The sequence below is a fragment of the Gobius niger genome (genome assembly GCF_951799975.1).
Source record: "Gobius niger genome assembly, chromosome: 3".
Lineage (NCBI taxonomy): Eukaryota > Metazoa > Chordata > Actinopteri > Gobiiformes > Gobiidae > Gobius > Gobius niger.
This window is the reverse complement of record NC_136854.1, coordinates 41,971,341-41,990,860: the sequence shown is the minus strand read 5'-3', so window position 1 is coordinate 41,990,860 and position 19,520 is coordinate 41,971,341. Positions and strand designations below refer to the sequence as shown.

At 40.5% G+C, this 19,520-nt stretch overlaps 1 protein-coding gene across 2 annotated transcripts in view; it reads left to right on the top strand.

The window, feature by feature from the left end:
* Window positions 1–19,520, top strand: part of glra3 (glycine receptor, alpha 3) — a 126,250-nt gene that overhangs the window by 105,574 nt on the left and 1,156 nt on the right. The window contains exons 7-9 of one of the 2 annotated variants that reach the window (XM_079553444.1): window positions 5,281–5,495; window positions 14,493–14,642; window positions 17,140–17,298. In XM_079553444.1, the coding sequence (XP_079409570.1) occupies window positions 5,281–5,495; window positions 14,493–14,642; window positions 17,140–17,298 (524 nt within the window). The remainder of the gene's footprint in view (window positions 1–5,280; window positions 5,496–14,492; window positions 14,643–17,139; window positions 17,299–19,520) is intronic. The other variant, XM_079553443.1, reaches the window with a different exon arrangement.

Sequence of the window (19,520 nt, the reverse complement as noted above, 5' to 3'; positions counted from 1 at the left end):
GGGCACTTTTTGCAGTGTATTGAGCACAGAGAAAACAAAGGGGTAAAATAACTACTCCTTCACCCATTACTCCACAACTACTTCAACAAACGCTTAAAAGGACTAGAAGGAAGTTGACATTTTTATACTCGATGCTGCCACCTCAGTGGACGCTGTAGCTCTTTCTCTCTCGAGACATGAACATTGTTTAGCTCACGATGGGGTGAATAACGTTTTTAGTTTGACCAGTGAGAGCCTAAAGCTGCGTACAGACCCAACTCTTTCCGGATGCAAAAACGTGCCTAAAGCCTGTAGTTAGACGCTTGTGCTTACCTGAAGTCAGACGCTTGTCACACCGACACTCTGGCCACACGTCAGCGTGTGTTCGTAGCTACAACATTCATCCTCGAGGCCCAAACACTTTCCCAGCGCAGATTCAGTCACAGAAATAAGTTTTCTTGTCGCTGCTTTTAATCCTGGGTGTTTCGGTAAAGAAACACTGATGTGTCTTTGTAAAAGTCCCAGAGCTGCTGTAGCTCCGGTTCACCATGAAGCTAAACCTCCGTGACTTGTTTACACCTGAGGGCCGGCAAAGCATCTGCTACAACGTCACTGTTGGGGAAAGCTCCTGATTGGTCGACACTCACACATTCCTCCACAAAGTTCAACATTTCCCAACTTCCACGCTGGACGCCCTGGAGGCGTCAAAGGCTTAACACACGCGAAAAGCTTCAAAACAGGAGGAGCGTGACTCGTATATTATGAGGCTCCCTGAGGCGCGTCCTCCATGCATTTTCAATGTAAACCTGACGCTTTGCCGCGTTTGGTGTGAACGCACCTTAAGGCTTCAGGAAGAACGCAAGGCAGCGAGATGTAAACGAGGAAATGAATGTCAGTGGTGCCTCCTTTTCATTTCATTTTTTCTCCCATGTATTAATTTATTTGAATGGGACGGTGCATGTTGATGAACAGACAAGTGCTGTAAATATGCCGGATTTAGCTCAAGGCTACTTTCCTCTCATGACGCCCTCTCACAGGTGACGAAGGCACAAAGCACAGAGCTCCAACACTCGGAAAATAATTCACCTAGAGCCTGCGCCCCTCCGTGCACCACCACAAGATTTGGCCCATCGAGTGTTGCCCTTTGAGCACCCCTTCCTAAACTCTAAGGTGCAGCAGCCAATTATCCAGAAAATGATCTGTGAAACTCCCATTTATTGTTATTTGACTGTGTAATGAGCAGAGCCAGGACTTTTTCACATAAGATTTAATGCAATTACAAATATGAATCAAAATGAATCACACTTTGCTTTAGCGGCACAGACACAGACGTTGCTCAGGGACGAACCAGAAATATTTCACTGTCAAACTTGTTTATTCAGACAGTTAAGCCTAAACATAAACTCTATTTGAAAGGATCATTCTCCGACATAAATCAAACCGCCTTTGACGTGTTTGAAACGATCGCACAGGCCTCACATCTCCAGGAAAATATCGAAAGAAGCTTCTCAAATACACCTCTAAATAACTGATGCGAGCCCCACCACAAGCATCGAGTCTGAAACATGAAGCGAAAAAATCCTTCTGTATCTATGCGTTTGAGCTTCAAATCCACATCCGGCTCGCGAATATTGTGTCGGGGAAAATCCACATCTTCACATTCCACATCACAGCCCGGCTTTACTTCACCAGCGCGCGCAAAAATAAACTTCGCTACGAGCAAAACACCAAACGCTGCACCAGGTTGGACCCATTGCCACTTTTCATCCATCACGCTTTGGCTGCTGGGAGTAAATGCAGAGAAACAAACAGGTTCGGGGGGAGGGGAGGAGGGAAGGAGGGGGAGACGGGGCCGCTTGTCAGCCATTTTGGTGCTTTGGGCAGAAATGTTTGGTCCCAAAACTTGAGGTCAGTATCGGAGCGCCTGTCTGTAGCGACTTCGTTAGGTGGATATTTATAGTGCGAGCCTGAAGCCGAACCGATGAGTAAAAATTTGAGTCTGCGCCGTCGGCGGGGGGGGGTCGACTGAGCGGTCACAGACGGAAATATGGACACGAGTTAGAATTACAGAGATGCTTTCAATGACCACACACTGCACAATACTTCATTTCTTTTATTATCTTTTTTTAATGTTGTTAAGATGTCCAGAGTGCTGTTGATTTCTGGATTTTTTTTATTTTAATTCATGCAGTCCTTGAAGGGTTTAGTGATGCTAGGCTAGTGCTAGGCTAGTGCATGTCTATGGTATCTAGTAGCCCGCATTAAAAACCTCTTCAAAATCATGGGGTCGTCCTCCAAACGTTGCCATGTCTGATTTGTAGAAAGCTCCTTTGTGATTCCACACGTAGTAAAGCGGCCGCAGGTAAACAAACGACTGTAGATCCGGTAACAGGTCAGTCCGCCGCTGCGTAGCTAGAACCAGGAAGCTGATGCTGCTCAAATATAAGTTCTTTTTAACTCATTGACTGCCGGCCATTTTCAAATCAGAGAGCTCCCCACTGCCGGAGGTTTTTCAGGATTTTTACTGTTTTTTTCAAGACCCACAGGAAATGTAGGTCTAGGTCTATGTCAACACGAAACCCACCAAAGGAAAGATTAGACTCTCTTCTTTCATCTGAAAAAAAAAGTTTGTTTGTACCTCTTTCCATTCTTTAGTAATCGACCGTAGAAAATAGGCGAAATCACCCAAAAAGCTGAGAAAACGAAAGAGCAATGCTGCCACCTAGTGACTCAATAAAAGACTTGTAGTTCTTTTATTGAGTCACTAGTAGGGATGTCACGGTTACCGGTGTAGCGGTAAACCCCGGTAAAACTGTTGACAATAATAATTACCATCTTGTCTTTGAAAAAATATGTTACCGCGGTGGATTACGGCGCCCGCGGTTTAGGCAAAATGAGCCTCTTGAGCCGCCGTCTCATCTGCTGAAGCTGCCGCAGGCGCCTCTGTAGCTACAACCAAAACAAAACTTTCTGGAAGCTGGAATCATGTCCGAGACGACAGCGCAGGATCAGCCTCAGAGACCGAGCCTGAAGTCTGGACATGTTTTGTGTATTTTAAGAAGCTGAAGGACAGTTGATAGAGACAGTTTTCCTGTTTGCGGAACCTGCAGGAAAAAGTGTCTCTAAAGCAGCAAAACTTCGAACCTCTGACTCTCCTGCGTGACCGTCTCCACAGCTCTATAGCAGGAAGCTAACGTTAGCATGACCGTCACAGCTCTATAGCAGTAAGCTAACGTTAGCGTGACCGTCTCCCACAGCTCTATAGCAGTAAGCTAACGTTAGCGTGACCGTCTCCCACAGCTCTATAGCAGGAAGCTAACGTTAGCATGACCGTCACAGCTCTATAGCAGTAAGCTAACGTTAGCATGACCGTCTCCACAGCTCTATAGCAGTAAGCTAACGTTAGGATGACCGTCACAGCTCTGTAGCAGTAAGCTAACGTTAGCGTGACCGTCTCCACAGCTCTATAGCAGTAAGCTAACGTTAGCATGACCGTCTCCACAGCTCTATAGCAGTAAGCTAACGTTAGCGTGACCGTCTCAGCTCTATAGCAGGAAGCTAACGTTAGCGTGACCGTCTCCCACAGCTCTATAGCAGTAAGCTAACGTTAGCATGACCATCACAGCTCTATAGCAGTAAGCTAACGTTAGCATGACCATCACAGCTCTATAGCAGTAAGCTAACGTTAGCATGACCGTCACAGCTCTATAGCAGTAAGCTAACGTTAGCATGACCATCACAGCTCTATAGCAATAAGCTAACGTTAGCATGACCGTCACAGCTCTATAGCAGTAAGCTAACGTTAGCATGACCATCACAGCTCTATAGCAGTAAGCTAACGTTAGCATGACCGTCACAGCTCTATAGCAGTAAGCTAACGTTAGCATGACCGTCACAGCTCTATAGCAATAAGCTAATGTTAGCATGACCGTCACAGCTCTATAGCAATAAGCTAACGTTAGCATGACCGTCACAGCTCTATAGCAGTAAGCTAACGTTAGCATGACCGTCACAGCTCTATAGCAATAAGCTAACGTTAGCATGACCGTCACAGCTCTATAGCAGTAAGCTAACGTTAGCATGACCGTCACAGCTCTATAGCAGTAAGCTAACATTAGCATGACCGTCTCCACAGCTCTATAGCAGTAAGCTAACGTTAGCATGACCATCTCCACAGCTCTATAGCAGTAAGCTAACGTTAGCGCTTTAGCTGAAATGCTGATGTGGGACTTTGCGTAAGCCGTGTCCGGATACCTCCGCACGATGGCACAATGTGTTACTGGGCTCCCGGTGCAGATTACAATAGATTCACTCTCGCCGCAGTTTTATGAATTTAACAATAATCACTGTCTGAGGCATTTTCCCAAATCTGCAAAGGGAAAGCTCACTGGAAGGAAACAAACTGAGAACAATTTTCCTGAAATAGACGGTTTATCTTGTTCAAAAATATTCTTCTTCCTCGTTTCTGGCGCTATAAATAGTACATGTAATACCCTCGAAACATCAACAACACATCGTTATAGTTCCTTTACTTTGATGTGATAAAGCTTTGTCTGTATTTTTTTTTTTTAATATAATAAGCACTGTTAAACTTTTTTTAAACTATGTCAGTTTGTGTAGGACTATCAATGCTTTCTGAACATATAACACACATTAAAAAAAAAAATACTGCGATAATACAGAAAACCGTGATCATTTTGGTCACAATAACCGTGAGGTAAAATGTTCATACCGTGACAGCCCTGGTCACTCGGTGGCAGCATTAGGCAGCACAACTAAGACTTTAACACCAGACATGCTCAAGGCTTTGCTGCAGCTGTTCCCATTGAAAAGCCTAATTGACGTCAACGTTCGGATTTCAATTGACGTCTATAGATGTCATTGGCAGTCAATGAGTTAAATGCAAAATGGTCATATTTCAAACGTTATTCAGTCGACGCAGACATTTATATGGTTAGTCTGGTGTTATAAGTGATTTGCCTCAGGTGCTCTGTGCTTGGGTCAGACTGTTTTTAATGCAGGCTACTAGTTACCATAGACATGCACTAGCCTAGCATTAGCCTAGCACCACTAAACCCTTCAAATATAAGAACTGCATGAATAAAAAAGTAAAAAAAAAATCTCCAGAAATCAACAACACTCTGGATAAGAAGGAAATGAGGCCCCTATGTAAAAATCCTGAAATATCCCTTTAACCCCATTGAGGATCTTTGGGACGTCCCGGAGAAGGCTTTGGCCACACTCACATCGATCTATTCCAAAGTTTGACCTTGTTTTGTACCTTCTCTCCTTTCGTTCCAGGTAAATTCACGTGCATCGAGGTGCGTTTCCACCTGGAGCGGCAGATGGGCTACTACCTGATCCAGATGTACATCCCCTCGCTCCTCATCGTCATCCTGTCCTGGGTCTCCTTCTGGATCAACATGGACGCCGCTCCGGCCCGAGTGGCGCTGGGCATCACCACGGTGCTCACCATGACGACGCAGAGCTCGGGGTCCCGCACCTCTCTGCCCAAGGTACGACTAATCCGTCTCTTCTCTCAAATATAACTTCCCGATCTCTTTGAAATGCGACTCGTTGGATTAGTTGGAGGCTTGTTGGATGTGATTGTGAGTTTTCCTTGGTTTCCCATAATATGACAAAATGTGACTCAAATGTGACCATAATGTGACAGAAAAGACAAAATGAGACAATAATGTGACAATAAGGTGACAAAGAGTGACAAAAATGACAAAATGTGACCATAATGTGACAAAAAAAGACAAAATGAGACAATAATTTGACAATAAGGTGACAAAGAGTGACAAAAATGACAAAATGTGACCATAATTTGACAAAAAAAGACAAAATGAGACAATAATGTGACAATAAGGTGACAAAAATGACAAAAAATGACAAAATGTGACCATAATATGACAAAAAAAGACAAAATGAGACAATAATGTGACAATGAGGTGACAAAGAGTGACAAAAATGACAAAATGTGGCTCAAATGTGACCATAATATGACAAAAATGACAAAATGTGGCTCAAATGTGACTATAATATGACAAAAAAAAGACAAAATGAGACAATAATGTGACAATAAGGTGACAAAGAGTGACAAAAATGACAAAATGTGGCTCATAATATGACAAAAATGACAAAATGTGGCTCAAATGTGACCATAATATGACAAAAAAAAGACAAAATGAGAAAATAATGTGACAAAAAGGTGACAAAGAGTGACAAAAATGACAAAATGTGAACATAATATGACAAAAATGACAAAATGTGGCTCATAATATGACAAAAATGACAAAATGTGGCTCAAATGTGACTATAATATGACAAAAAAAAGACAAAATGAGACAATAATGTGACAATAAGGTGACAAAGAGTGACAAAAATGACAAAATGTGGCTCATAATATGACAAAAATGACAAAATGTGACCATAATATGACAAGAATGACAAAATGTGGCTCAAATGTGACCATAATGTGACAAAAAGAAGACAAAATGTGACAATAATGTGACAAAAAAAGACAAAATGTGACACAAACGTGACAATAATATGACAAAAATGAGACAATAATAAAAATAAATAAACTATTTAAACTATTTTATGGATTATTTAATGCCTTTTTGAAATGCGACTCGTTGGATTAGTTGGAGGCTTGTTGGATGTGATTGTGAGTTTTTCCTTGGTTTCCTGTGCTCCTCCCGCTGTTTAGCACGCGATAATGTAAACTCCGCCGATGGTGCGGTCACGCGTGCTCTCCCGCCATCGTGCATGCATGACGGGCCGATCCAACACGGAGCGCCGCGCTTACATAAGCCTCTGATTAGTGCTCACACCGAGGCAGCACCTGCACAAACACAAACCTCCGGGTTAGCGGGCGCCGCCGCGCGTTCCCCGAGCGCTGACACGGCTTTGCACTCCGGGATGTGTCTGAATAAGTCATCGTGTCGTTAAGGTTTAGAGCCGCGCTTTCTCAAACGGCGTCGGGAATCACCTTCTCCCCGAGGACGACAAGCCGCAACTCAAATGTTTTACCAACCTGTAAAACACGGAGCGCTTGAATCGGGTCAATATAATGAGAAACGCTGTGTTTATCCAGAGATTATTGTCACGTTATGCCATGAGTGAAGCAGGGGAGGACTGGCCACATGTCCGTTCTGGAAGAGCACAGAAGGGCCGGCCAGTCCCGCCTCAACTGAGCTTTACCCAAATCTAAAAGCTGAAAAGAAAAGCATCAAAATAGCGAGGAAAAAGGGGATGAAAAGTCAACAAAAACATGAGAAAAAAATGATAGAAAAAATGATTTAAAAAACAACAAAAATATGACAAAAATGTGGCGACGTGACGAAAACTTTCCATCACTTTTGTGGGTCTTAGCTTTCAAATGAGGCGTTACATTGTTGCTCTCCAGTCGAGAAGTTTTTAGATTTAGGTAAAGCCCAGTATAAAAAAACATGAATCTTCCGTGGAGTATGGTGTGCCACAAGGTTCAATTTTGGGACCGCTATTATTTATTATTTATATTAATGATTTTGCTTCTGTTTCTACGACCACCTTTCCTGTTCTTTTTGCTGATGATGCCGATCAAAAAAATAATAATCAAAAGCCGAACTGGGGAAAATACACTTGTTATTGTTTAGGCGGGGGGTAAGAGATTAAAATATGTATTTGTGAAAGTCACAATTACGCTAATTTGGGCCAGGCTGGTCAGAGTCCAGGGCTGTTTTTCAGTCCCAGTCCAGCCCCTGGAGTGAAGCTGAAATCATGATTAAAACAATTAAACATCGCTCATTTCACAGACTCAAGTAATTTACGACTTTTTCATTTGTTAGAATAAATATGTTCTGAGGGCAGGGCTGGGCAAGTTTGTGTCGTGGAGGAACGATTTTCCTCATTGTCAAAACGCTAAGAGTCGAAACTTACAATTCTAGCCCAAAATAAAGCACTTTTTCTTCAAATATTAGATTTGTACATCATATATGACCGAATAGAGGGAAATATGAAAATATTTACAGTATTTTTAGAGTACTTTGTTATGTACGTATTTGGTGTCTGATTTATTAAAGGGGCTAGATGCAAGTTTGCCATTTTATACTCACTACTGCCACCTCAGGTCATACGTGTAACTGCAGCTTCTATATTAAGCTCGTGCATGACGGCACTTCGGACCCAAAGTAACACTGTTTTGAGCGACAGTGCAGGATTTTAGAGGCAGTTGTGGTGAACAGGCCTGAGCTCATTCTACACATCAGGACATGGCTGGAACATGTAGGGAGAGAAAAATACATAATTTTAACATTTTTAAACTCTGTATAGTCCCTTTAAATAATATTTCTTCAAATCCTCTTGGGGGCCATAGGTTTTATGCTGTAGGGCCGGATTTGGCCCCCGGGCCTGACGTTGCCGACCCCCGTCTCAGGGCAAACCACCATCTGAAAATAGAACATTTGTTCAGCACTTTTCACTTGACACAAGTCAGTTACAGATGTGCAAACGAAATCAAATGTACTTCGTTTGTTAGTTGTGGAACCGGAAGTTTCCAGTTCAAAAAATGAAATGTTTAGTTTTGGCCCAAACTGTTACAATCCCTCCAACACACTTGAAGTGTTAGCACATTCATTATAAGTTTGTTATTTTGTGTTTAATTTTTACTGATATTATTGGAAATGAGTTACTGGGTGTAGCTGCACATGGTGGGAAAAAAGATTACAAAAAAACCAAATGACCAAAAAGTGACCAAAAAAAAGAAAAGAAAAAGATGACGAAAATGTGACAGTGTGACAATAATGTGACAATAAGGTGACAAAGAGTGACAAAAATGACAAAATGTGACCATAATATGACAAGAATGACAAAATGTGGCTCAAATGTGAACATAAATCTTGGACAAGAAACCGTTCTCCTTTCACCACTGCACTGTTTTAGAGAAGCATCATTTACTCAATGTTGATAATTTCATTAATTTTAAATATGGTTGCCTTGTGTATAAAGTATTGCATGGACTTGCTCCACCTCCATTGCAGGATTTCATCAAGCCAAAGTCTGTTAGTGGGATCACGGGCACCAGGGCATCAGCTCCAGGAGACTGTGAGGTTCCACACAGGAGAACCTCCTCTGGACAGACTGTGCTCTCTGTGAGGTTCCACACAGGAGAACCTCCTCTGGACAGACTGTGCTCTCTGTAAAAGGCACCAGGTTCTGGAATAATCTCCTTTTATCAGTCAGAGAGATTTCAACTCTGGCCACTTTTAAAGCACGTTTTAAACAGTGGCTAAAGGAAAACCAGAGCTGTGAACACTTTTAGTTGTTACTGCATTTATTGTTGTCACATTATGTTAATTGTAAATTGTAAATTGTAAATTGTGTATGTGCTGCCTGCCTCGGGACTACAGATGGAAACTAGCATCCCCGCTATAATCTGGCATATTTACAGTGCTCATGTGCAACTGTTCATCAATATGCATTGTCCCTATCAAATAAATAAATAGATAAATAAATAAATAAATAAATAATGTGACAAAAATGACAAAATGTGGCTCAAACGTGACAATAATATGACAAAAATGAGACAATAATAAAAACAAATAAACTATTTAAACTATTTTATGGATTATTTAATGCCTTTTTCTATAATGAACATTTTCTACAACATGTTAAATCCGTTTTTTGGGTCAAGGCTTAGAGCGAAAGTGGGTCCTGATACCAAACCAGCTGAGAATCACTGCTCTAGGAAACCTATTACTTTTACTCCACTACATTTGAAAGACAATACTACCTGAAGTAAAGTACAGATCCTCAAATACTTTTCTTAAGCAAGTTTACCTTATTTCCGACCAACCCTTATTCTCTTTAGTATTTTTACTCCTTTCCACACGTGCACAATCATCCGGTCCTCATAATGTCAGGGTTTAAGTAAATTCTCTTCCACGTGTCTGACTTTCCATATTGGACAGTTTTGTGAATAATTAATAACGATGTCGCTAATACAAAGCTGCGTTTCCTGATCCGTGCAAGAGCCTCAAAGACAAACCCGAACGCGCTCCAAAACATCCGTGCAAAACGCAACATGACAAAACAATATCTTCAAACAGGCTTAGAGCGGCGCGTCACGGCGCGCGGCTATTTTTAGGATTCGCCAAACGCTGACGAGAGCTGATGGGGGAACAACAACAACCAAATACTCCGGAGCAAAAGGGCAAACTGGTCCACAAGTCAGAGCGGAGAACGGAAACCTCGGTCGCTTTATCTACAGCGTTTTCACCAAACCGGGGAGGCACTAAAACCAATACCAGTACTTTGATTTAAGTACTCGCCGATACCGAATACCGATACGAGAACAAGGCATTTTCTTCAACAGACTGACGTTTTCACAGCAGATTGGTTTGTGATTAGTTAATTTACTCGTTTACATTTCCTTAAGTAAAGTAGGCGACACTTTTAAGATGCTAGATGCAAGTTCGCTGTTTTATACTCACTACTGCCACCTCAGGTCATACATGTAACTGCACCTTCTATATTAAAGGAATAGGCCAGCGTTTTTACATACTGAGATATGTTCTTACCTGAGCTTAGACGAGTTCTTTAGGACCTGTCTGATCTTCACCCGTGCCTTCTATCACGTAAACCAGTGGTTCTCAACCTGGGGGCCGGGTCCCCCAAGGGGGTCGCCAGACAAATTTTAGGGGTTGCCAGATCATGTAGATAAAATATACATATTTTTTTTAGCGTATATTATTATATTTTATTGTCGCATCTATTTGCTATTTTACCAGAGTGCCATTTTTTTCTTTGTTTTTTAAGAATTATGTAGGCTAATGTTTCGATTTCTCACGGTGTGACCTGGGCGGGGGGGTCATGAACCTCTTTAACGGTTTTAATGGGGGTCGCGGCTCCAAAAGGTTGAGAACCACTGACGTAAACACAGCGCAGACGGCGTTAGCATTTAGCCTCTCCCTCTCTCCACTATAGCTCCAAAACAGGTCAAGATAGAAGCTACCAAGCTCTTCCACGTTTTCCCTATTTAAATATGGTTACGTGAAGTGTTCCACTACAAAGTATAATTACACAAAATTAAACAATGTGGATTTTCTAAGCGGATAAAAGGGGGAACTATATTGCAAGGCGTAATAATACCAGGAGTAGTTTGGCATCCGCACAGTAAAGTGAAGATTACTGCGCGGATTTCGAACTACTTCTTCTGTATAGTATAGGCTGTATAGTCCCTCATTCAATATATATATTTTATTTTTTTGCTCTGTCCATCATAGACAGAACAGCTCATGTCCTAAAGCTCCTCAATGCTTGTGCTTTATTCATTTATCTATTTTTATTTAACAATAGTATTGAGATGTTTCTCATTACTGCAGATAAATGGTCTCTTTTCGCCTTTACTTCAGCTCCGTGTGGATTTTCTCGTGTGTTTATAGTAACTTATCCAGTAGCTTCAGCATTTTGATTGTTTTGCAGCTCATTTTTGCTCAATTGGCTTGTTGCACGGTATGGCTATGCTAGTTCCTCTGACCTGAAGTTGTGATCGCCAGTACTTCCTGTCTGGATTCTTTTCCTGGAATAATAATCATATCGTCTAAAGATTATGTTGTGGGCAGGATTGATAGTTTGTCTTGAAGCTAAAGGCTAACATGATATAATTTTTTTTAATAAAAGGCGCCGTTTCAAAATTGTATAATGCATGAAATTAATGTTAGCCTTTAGCTTCAAGACAAACTCACTGATCCTTATAAACATAGACGTCTCCTCTACGGAAACATTTACACTGTACAGCGACTCGTTCACCTGCAGGAAGTGACCGTCTACCAGGAACTCACTGTCCACCACAGGATCTGTAGGAAATACGATGATTCGAACGGGTCTAAGCTAATCTTAATGGAAGTTAATACGAACAGGAAGTGCTAGCGCCCACAACTTCAGCTCAGAGGAACTAGCGTAGCCACATTCTGCAACAAGCTAATAGGTTTGCTCGAGTCAACCAGAGCTCGAGATCCTTCCAGGCTGTTGCTCCCAGGCTCTGGAATGATCTTCCACCCTCTTTGCGCTCTATTGACTCTGTTGATTCTTTCAAAAGCGAACTTAAGACACATTTATTTGTTCAAGCTTTTAATTAGCTACTTTTGGGCTGCCATGATTTCTGTGTTGTTTTGACCCCTTTTTTATATTGTATGTAATTTCGGCTTTTACTGTGTTGTGAAGCACTTTGTGGCCTTTGCCTGTGAAAGGTGCTATATAAATAAAGATTACTTACTTACTTACTTACTTACTTACTCACTTACTTACTTACTTACTTACTTACTTACTTACTTACTTACTTACTTACTCAATATGGACATCGTTTTTCAGATGAAAAAGCCCCTGGGCATAAAACGGCGCAAGAATCGCCAGAACTGTTAGCCGCGAGTTAGCAGCTAGTTAGCATCATTAGCGACATTAGCCTGTATCTTGTAAACACTGCTGACTCCACGCTGAAACATTTAGCTCTGGTTAAATCCAGCACAGACTCTGATTTAGGGAGTGTCGTCTGTAATAAAGTCAGCTCTATGTGGAATATTGGATTTACACTAAACTATTCTCCAGTTTGTTGCTATTTTCTCTCCTCAGTGGAGCTGCTCCTGTAGAAGCGCCGGCCACACGTCAAGTGGTGTCGGTTTCTGCTATCGATTCGGGACCTCATGAATGAGTACGAGGCCCTGTCCCAATACTCGCACTTCCACCCTCGCGCCCCTCACATGCGCGTTCTGATCCACACTTCGCCGAAGCCCACATCCAAGCGGACTTTGGCGAAGCATATTGCACATAATTCTTTGCGGTACAGACCAAAGAGACAGAAAAATGGCGGCATCCGCGGATCTTGCGCCGAAAAAAATGACTTTTGATTAATTATTTTCATCTTTTCTCATGCTGTATATCTGTAAATACACTCAAGGTTTGCCATGTTGCTTGGAAAGAAGCATAAATATCTGATGAAGCACTACGATGATTTGTTCACCGGTATTTACGGACATTATGCAACAATTTCAATGCTTTTTTTTGTGCTGTCATTCATTAAAATCACATTTCAACTGTTCACTTCAACAACAACTTGGATGTATAAAAACATAAAACTTACCAGATACCAGTTGGTTACCCACTCTACATTTAAAATAATAATTATACAGCGAGCTCAAATAGATGACAATGTCTAATATATATTTATTTTAACGTGTTTTAACGTCAACTCATTAACTACTACTTTTTTCTCACAGGGCCGGACGAAATTACCTTCAACTTTATTAAGTTTAGGTCTGAAAATGACGTCAGCCGCATTGTCCCAATTCTGCCATTGTTGCACTTGGGGCGTAGGGCGCAGTGTGGGGACTGGGCCCGAGTATGAGTACAAGTATCTGTACTGGTATCGGTATCGGCGCATCCCTACACCAAAGCTTTAGTTATCTGGGCCTGTCGACTCTTTTACTCTTCTACACCAAGAGTCTGGACACGCGGTCAGGCCTGGACTGGCAGAAAACATCGGCCCGGGACTTTTGGGTCATGACCGGCCCAATTTATATTCATATTCAATGCAATAGTCGAGGTGATGAACAAAACAATGAGCCCTTGGCTTGAACTAAAATAGTGTAAGCTACGAATCGAGGACAATAGTTGCATTTTGTTTCTGCCGAATTCAAGTTAACACCTCAGAGACTCAACACTTTAATCTTTTCATTTATAACTTGAAGGAACTTTTGTAAAATTACTTACCTACAATCTTCAAAATGTGCGTTCCGTTAATGAAGTTCCTCTCTCACTTCTCAAAACCAACCAAATGATCAACTGTAGATGAAGATGAAACGGTAAAACTCACCACAGAGTTCAGGAGGTGAGGAGTGAGAATAGAAATCACAAAAAGGCCAAACATTGTAAATCCTTTCAACGGAAACTGGAAGATTTCCAAATTTCACTGACGACGAGGGGCAAGACAGAGTCACCTGACAACTCCCAGCATGCACTTCTTTGCAAACATTTGTCTAAAATGTATAAAAAATAGAGGTCTGAGGTTCTGTGGGTCCTGGAGGGAGTTACAATAAACTATTTCCTCTTATATTCGCAATGTGAGGGGCATGAGTGTTATGTCCCAGAGGCCCATCGCTCATTATACCAGATTATCTGTGAACCATGACTCAAGAAAGAGCCACCAGAGGGGGATAAAAGGCGTCACATCCCTCTACTGGAGGAGTTGTGTAATTGCATCTATGTAATGATAGTGATTCTAATGGCTTCTCTCGCTATTTGTGGGCCGGTGTCAGGTATTACGGGCCTTATCTCGATCTGACTGGTCCAACCGGCCCAAAAGTACATCGGCCCAACTCCCGATGGCCAGTCCAGCCCTGCACGCGGTTCAACCTGAGAAGAAGATTCAGATCAACAGCGTGACTTCTGCAGACTTTCTTATTATTCTACCTTGTGAATGTGTGGATCGATGCTTTCCATCGCAGTTTTAAAGCGGTGTCTCCCGTGCACAGGTGTCCTACGTGAAGGCCATCGACATCTGGATGGCGGTGTGTCTCCTGTTCGTCTTCTCGGCCCTGCTCGAATACGCCGCCGTCAACTTCGTTTCCCGACAGCACAAGGAGCTGCTGCGCTTCCGGCGACACCACAAGCCCAAGAGCAAGGTGCGCACGCCCACTCAAACTACACAAAACAAGAGTCGCCTCCACAAAGGCAAAGGCGTGTCATTGTTTAAATCGAGGTGGACTCAATATACTTTGCATGACGCTTATAAAACTTATCAAATATCTTTGAATTCATCTTCCAAATAGGCGTAAGGCTGGGATTTATAAGTATTTTGTCATCATGATAACAACAATTACAATAGTATTGACATTTCCAACATTGAATCTGATTCATTTTTTATTTGACTATTTTAGTGAAATGAAGCCAAATATCAAATGACAGCATCCGAACAACACTGCAAAAAGTAATTAACTAGATCAGTATAAACATCTCAATTTGAGCATAATAATCCAAATTTTAGTTGTTTTGACTGGTTAATAAGTTCTTGGGCATTTGTCCGAGATTATTTCACTTGTTCTGAGATGTTTCTGACTCGTTTCGATACATTTCGTCCTTATTTCGCAATTATTTTGGCCATGATCATCATGACCCCAAATTTCATTATTGTCCCAAACCTAGTCGAGACATTGTTAATGCTGTAAATGCCTATTCTAACTGGAAACAGGTGATTTTTAATGGATTACCTACATATGTGTACAGAGGATATAATGGCCATTGTGTTAAAGCTAATCGTGTTAGAGGGTAGGGTTATGTAATTATGCAGCACTGCTGAAAAACTGCTGATTAGAGAAGCTACAGAACTGGCCTGGGTGAAAACAAACTCTGGAGCGGTAGTACAGACAGATCGGTAATTGGTGTGTAGTTCCAATAGTTTATTTCAGTGGGCTTTGCAATGCAGTCAAACGCTGACATCTGGTGGTTACTTGACGCACGTACAGCATAAAAGCAAAGCATGAACAACTCCTATTTCAGAACAAGCCCCTGCTTTTAACCTATTAACTCCCGCCTGAACCGAGAGGATCTTTTTCCTCACGTCATCAGATTTTTTTCCATCATTTTTTTGTTGGGTGTTCAACTCATTTTTGTAACTTTTTTGTCATTTCATTGTCATTTTTTGTCACGTTTTTGTCATTTTCGTCAATTTTTTGTCACATTATTTTGTCAATTTTTTATCCATTTTTTGTCATTTTTTTTGTCATTTTTTTGTCACATTTTGTCACATTTTTGTCATTTTTTTGTCACATTTTTGACTTTTTTTTTCAAATTTTGTCACATTTTTGTCATTTTTTGTCACATTTTTGACTTTTTTTTTTCAAATTTTGTCACATTTTTGTCATTTTTTTGGTCACATTTTTGTCTTTTTTTTTTGTCAAATTTTTGTCATTTTTTTGTCACATTTTTGTCATTTTTTTGTCACATTTTTGTCATTTTTTTTATCACATTTTTGACATTTTTTTGTCAAATTTTGCCACATTTTTGTCATTTTTTGTCACATTTTTGTCTTTTTTTTGGTCAAATTTTGTCACATTTTTGTCATTTTTTTGTCACATTTTTGTCATTTTTTGTCATTTTTTGTCACATTTTTGTCATTTTTTTGTCACATTTTTGTCATTTTTTTGTCACATTTTTGTCATTTTTTTGTCATTTTTTGTCACATTTTTGTCATTTTTTTGTCACATTTTTGTCATTTTTTTATCACTTTTTTGTCAAATTTTGTCACATTTTTGTCTTTTTTTTTGTCAAATTTTGTCACATTTTTGTCATTTTTTTGTCATTTTTTTGTCATTTTTTGTCACATTTTTGTCCTTTTTTTTGTCACATTTTTGTCATTTTTTTGTCACATTTTTGTCATTTTTTTGTCATTTTTTGTCACATTTTTGTCATTTTTTTTGTCATTTTTTTGTCATTTTTTTGTCACATTTTTGTCATTTTTTTGTCATTTTTTTGTCATTTTTTTGTCACATTTTTGTCATTTTTTTGTCACATTTTTGTCATTTTCTTGTCAAATTTTTGTCATTTTTTGGTCAAATTTTTGTCATTTTTTTGTCAAATTATGTCACATTTTTGTCATTTTTTTGTCACATTTTTGTCATTTTTTTTGTCACATTTTTGTCATTTTTTCGTCAAATTTTGTCACATTTTTATCATTTTTTTGTCACATTTTTCTCATTTTTTTGTCAAATTTTGTCACATCTTTGTCATTTTTTCGTCCATTTTTTGTCAATTTCTTGTGACATTTTTGCCACTTTTTCATACATTTTTCGTCACTTTTTTGTCACATTTCCATCATGGTTTTCGTCTCAGTTTTGTTACTTTTTTCACAGCTTTTTTTCCAGAAGCTTTTGGACTGGGGTAAAGCCAAACTGGAGAAAATGTGCTCGGTTCAGGTGGGAGTTAAGGGGTTAAGAGGCAGAACAAATTTCAGGCGATGAAACTGAATATGAATACGAGAGTCTAGTCACTCATGCATGTTTTCTGTTTCTGGACCTTCCTCCCTCTGCATGACGTGGGACCACCTTCAGTCACCTTTCAGTTCAGTTTCTTTGTGTTTATTTGGGCATGTCATGTCTGTGTGTTGCATGCCGCCGGTGTCAGTCGGTTAGTCCCGGTGCGGTGGACCCGGAGGAGCTGGCCGAGTCCCTGCGCAGAGTCAACAACGGGCTCAGGGCCTCAGAGCCGCTGCACGGGTCCATGGGAAACCTCTACTCCGGCCATCCGCAGGCCCCACACCCGCCTCTGCATCCGCCGCACAGGGTAATGAACGGGCCACGCACCGTCCAACCCGCCCGGACAACGCCAGTGTCGCATCTGTGTTTCCTGTTTCAGCTGCATGGCTTTCCCTTCGTATTATCACTGTTTTTGTACTTGTTTCGTTTTTCTCCTGGATCAGCTGTTCTGATTATTTGCCCGGAAATACTTAAGCCACAATACAAAACATTTCACCCAATGAGCAGAATAAAGTCCAAGCATTTGCCATGTCATTTTAAGTCAAAGTATTATTTATTCTGGCTAAAGTGAGACTAAAACTATGATTAAAACGTCCATATACAGTTGTGCCAATAAGTTTACACACCCTGGTGGGTCAAAGAATATGAATGAAAACACAAGTCAGTGAGGTATGGTGCACTTTTCGTCATTGGCCTTAAAGCAGGGGTGTCCAAAGTGCGGCCTGGGGGCCAAATGCGGCCCTCAGACCAATTTATGGTGGCCCTCGGCTTCTTGCTGTATCGGTACACGTCACCAGAGATGCACTGCAAAAAGTGAATATCAAGCATTGTCTTAAATGTCTTGAATTGAGAAAATGTTACTAGTTTTGAGCAGTTTTCACTCATTTAGACTTTTTTCCTGATCTGACCAAGTTTACTTTGCTCTTTTGAGTACGTTTGCGACTAGTTCTAAGGGAAATCTTGTATGAAATAAGAAAGTTAAAATTGCCAATGAGATAAGACCCATGTTCTTACCCCATTGGCAAAGAAAATTACTTGAAATAAGGACAAAATGTCTTGAAACGAGTCAGAAACATCTCAAGACAAGTAAAATAATCTGGGTCAAAAGCCCAACTACATCTTTCCTCGTCAAAACATCTCAAATTGGGATTATTATGCTCAAATTGAGCCTTTTATACTAATCTAGTTAATTAGTTTTTGCAGTGTGGACCTTTTTATCTGAAATGTAATAATTCTATACAATTCTAACCTAACAACTAACATTTTACTGTGAGACAGAGCTGGCATGAAGGTTTTAAGCTTAAATAGAGGTGTGGGGCACAATTAAAACCTCTGCTAGTCGAAGATTTTGCGGCACTAACTACCGATCTACGGCCCTTCACCCTGTGTACGCTTCAATATGCGGCCCCCCATGAAAAAAGCTTGGACACCCCTGCCTTAAAGGGATATTTCAGGATTTCTGACATAGGGCCTCATTTCCTACTTATCCAGAGTGTTGCTGGTACCTGGATATATTTTTTTTGTAATTCATGCAGTTCTTATGTTTGAAGAGTTTCGTGGTGCTAGGCTAATGCAAGGCTAGCGCAAAAACGGTGTGACCCGCTCCACAGAGCACCTGAGGCAAATCACTTATAACACCAGACTAACCATATAAATGTCTGTGTCCATAGAGTAATTTTAACCATTTTACATTTAAAATAACTTATATTTGAGCAGCTTCAGCTTCGTGGTTGTATAAGCTACGCAGCGGCGGAGTGATCTGCTGGAAAATAGTCCCTCAAAATGCGATCATTCATGTGTCAAGGTCAGTTATATTCTAAAAATTACTCTATGGGCACAGACATTTATATGGTTAGTCTGGTGTTATAAGTGATTTACCTCAGGTGCACTGTGGAGCGGGTCAGGCTGTTTTTAATGCAGGCTAGCTGATACCATAGACATGCACTAGCCTAGCACCAAGAAACTCTTCAAATATAAGAACTGCATGAATTACAAAAAATCATCACGTAAGACGCTAATAAAATAAAACAGAAATGATATAAATGCCATTAAACGGACATGTCATACCTCGCCATGCTTTAATATAGGGAGCAGTGTTAATTTTGACAACATATTTTAATTTAGTTTTAGTTTTAGTCTTTTGACGAAAATGTAATTCAATTTTAGTCTAGTTTTAGTCGACTAAAATTGCAAGTAAATTTAAGATGAATTTAGTCGACTTTGAATTGATAATATTGATTATAATCATATTTAATCTTGTTCCTCTGCTTCATGGAGCTGCTCCACATGAACAAAGCTCAGAGCTGATCCTTTGGCAGAGAATTTACATGATCTGAGGCTCTTTCAGACGCTCAATAGAAGTTTGGATGATTTTAGTCTCTCCTTTTCATTTTTATTTAGTCTTATTTTAGTCGACTAAAATATCTGGACATTTCAGTCATAGTTTTAGTCTCATGAAAAACTTTTAATTTAGTTTTGTCCAATTTTAGTCATCAAAAACAACACATCTATGGAGAAAACACCACCTAA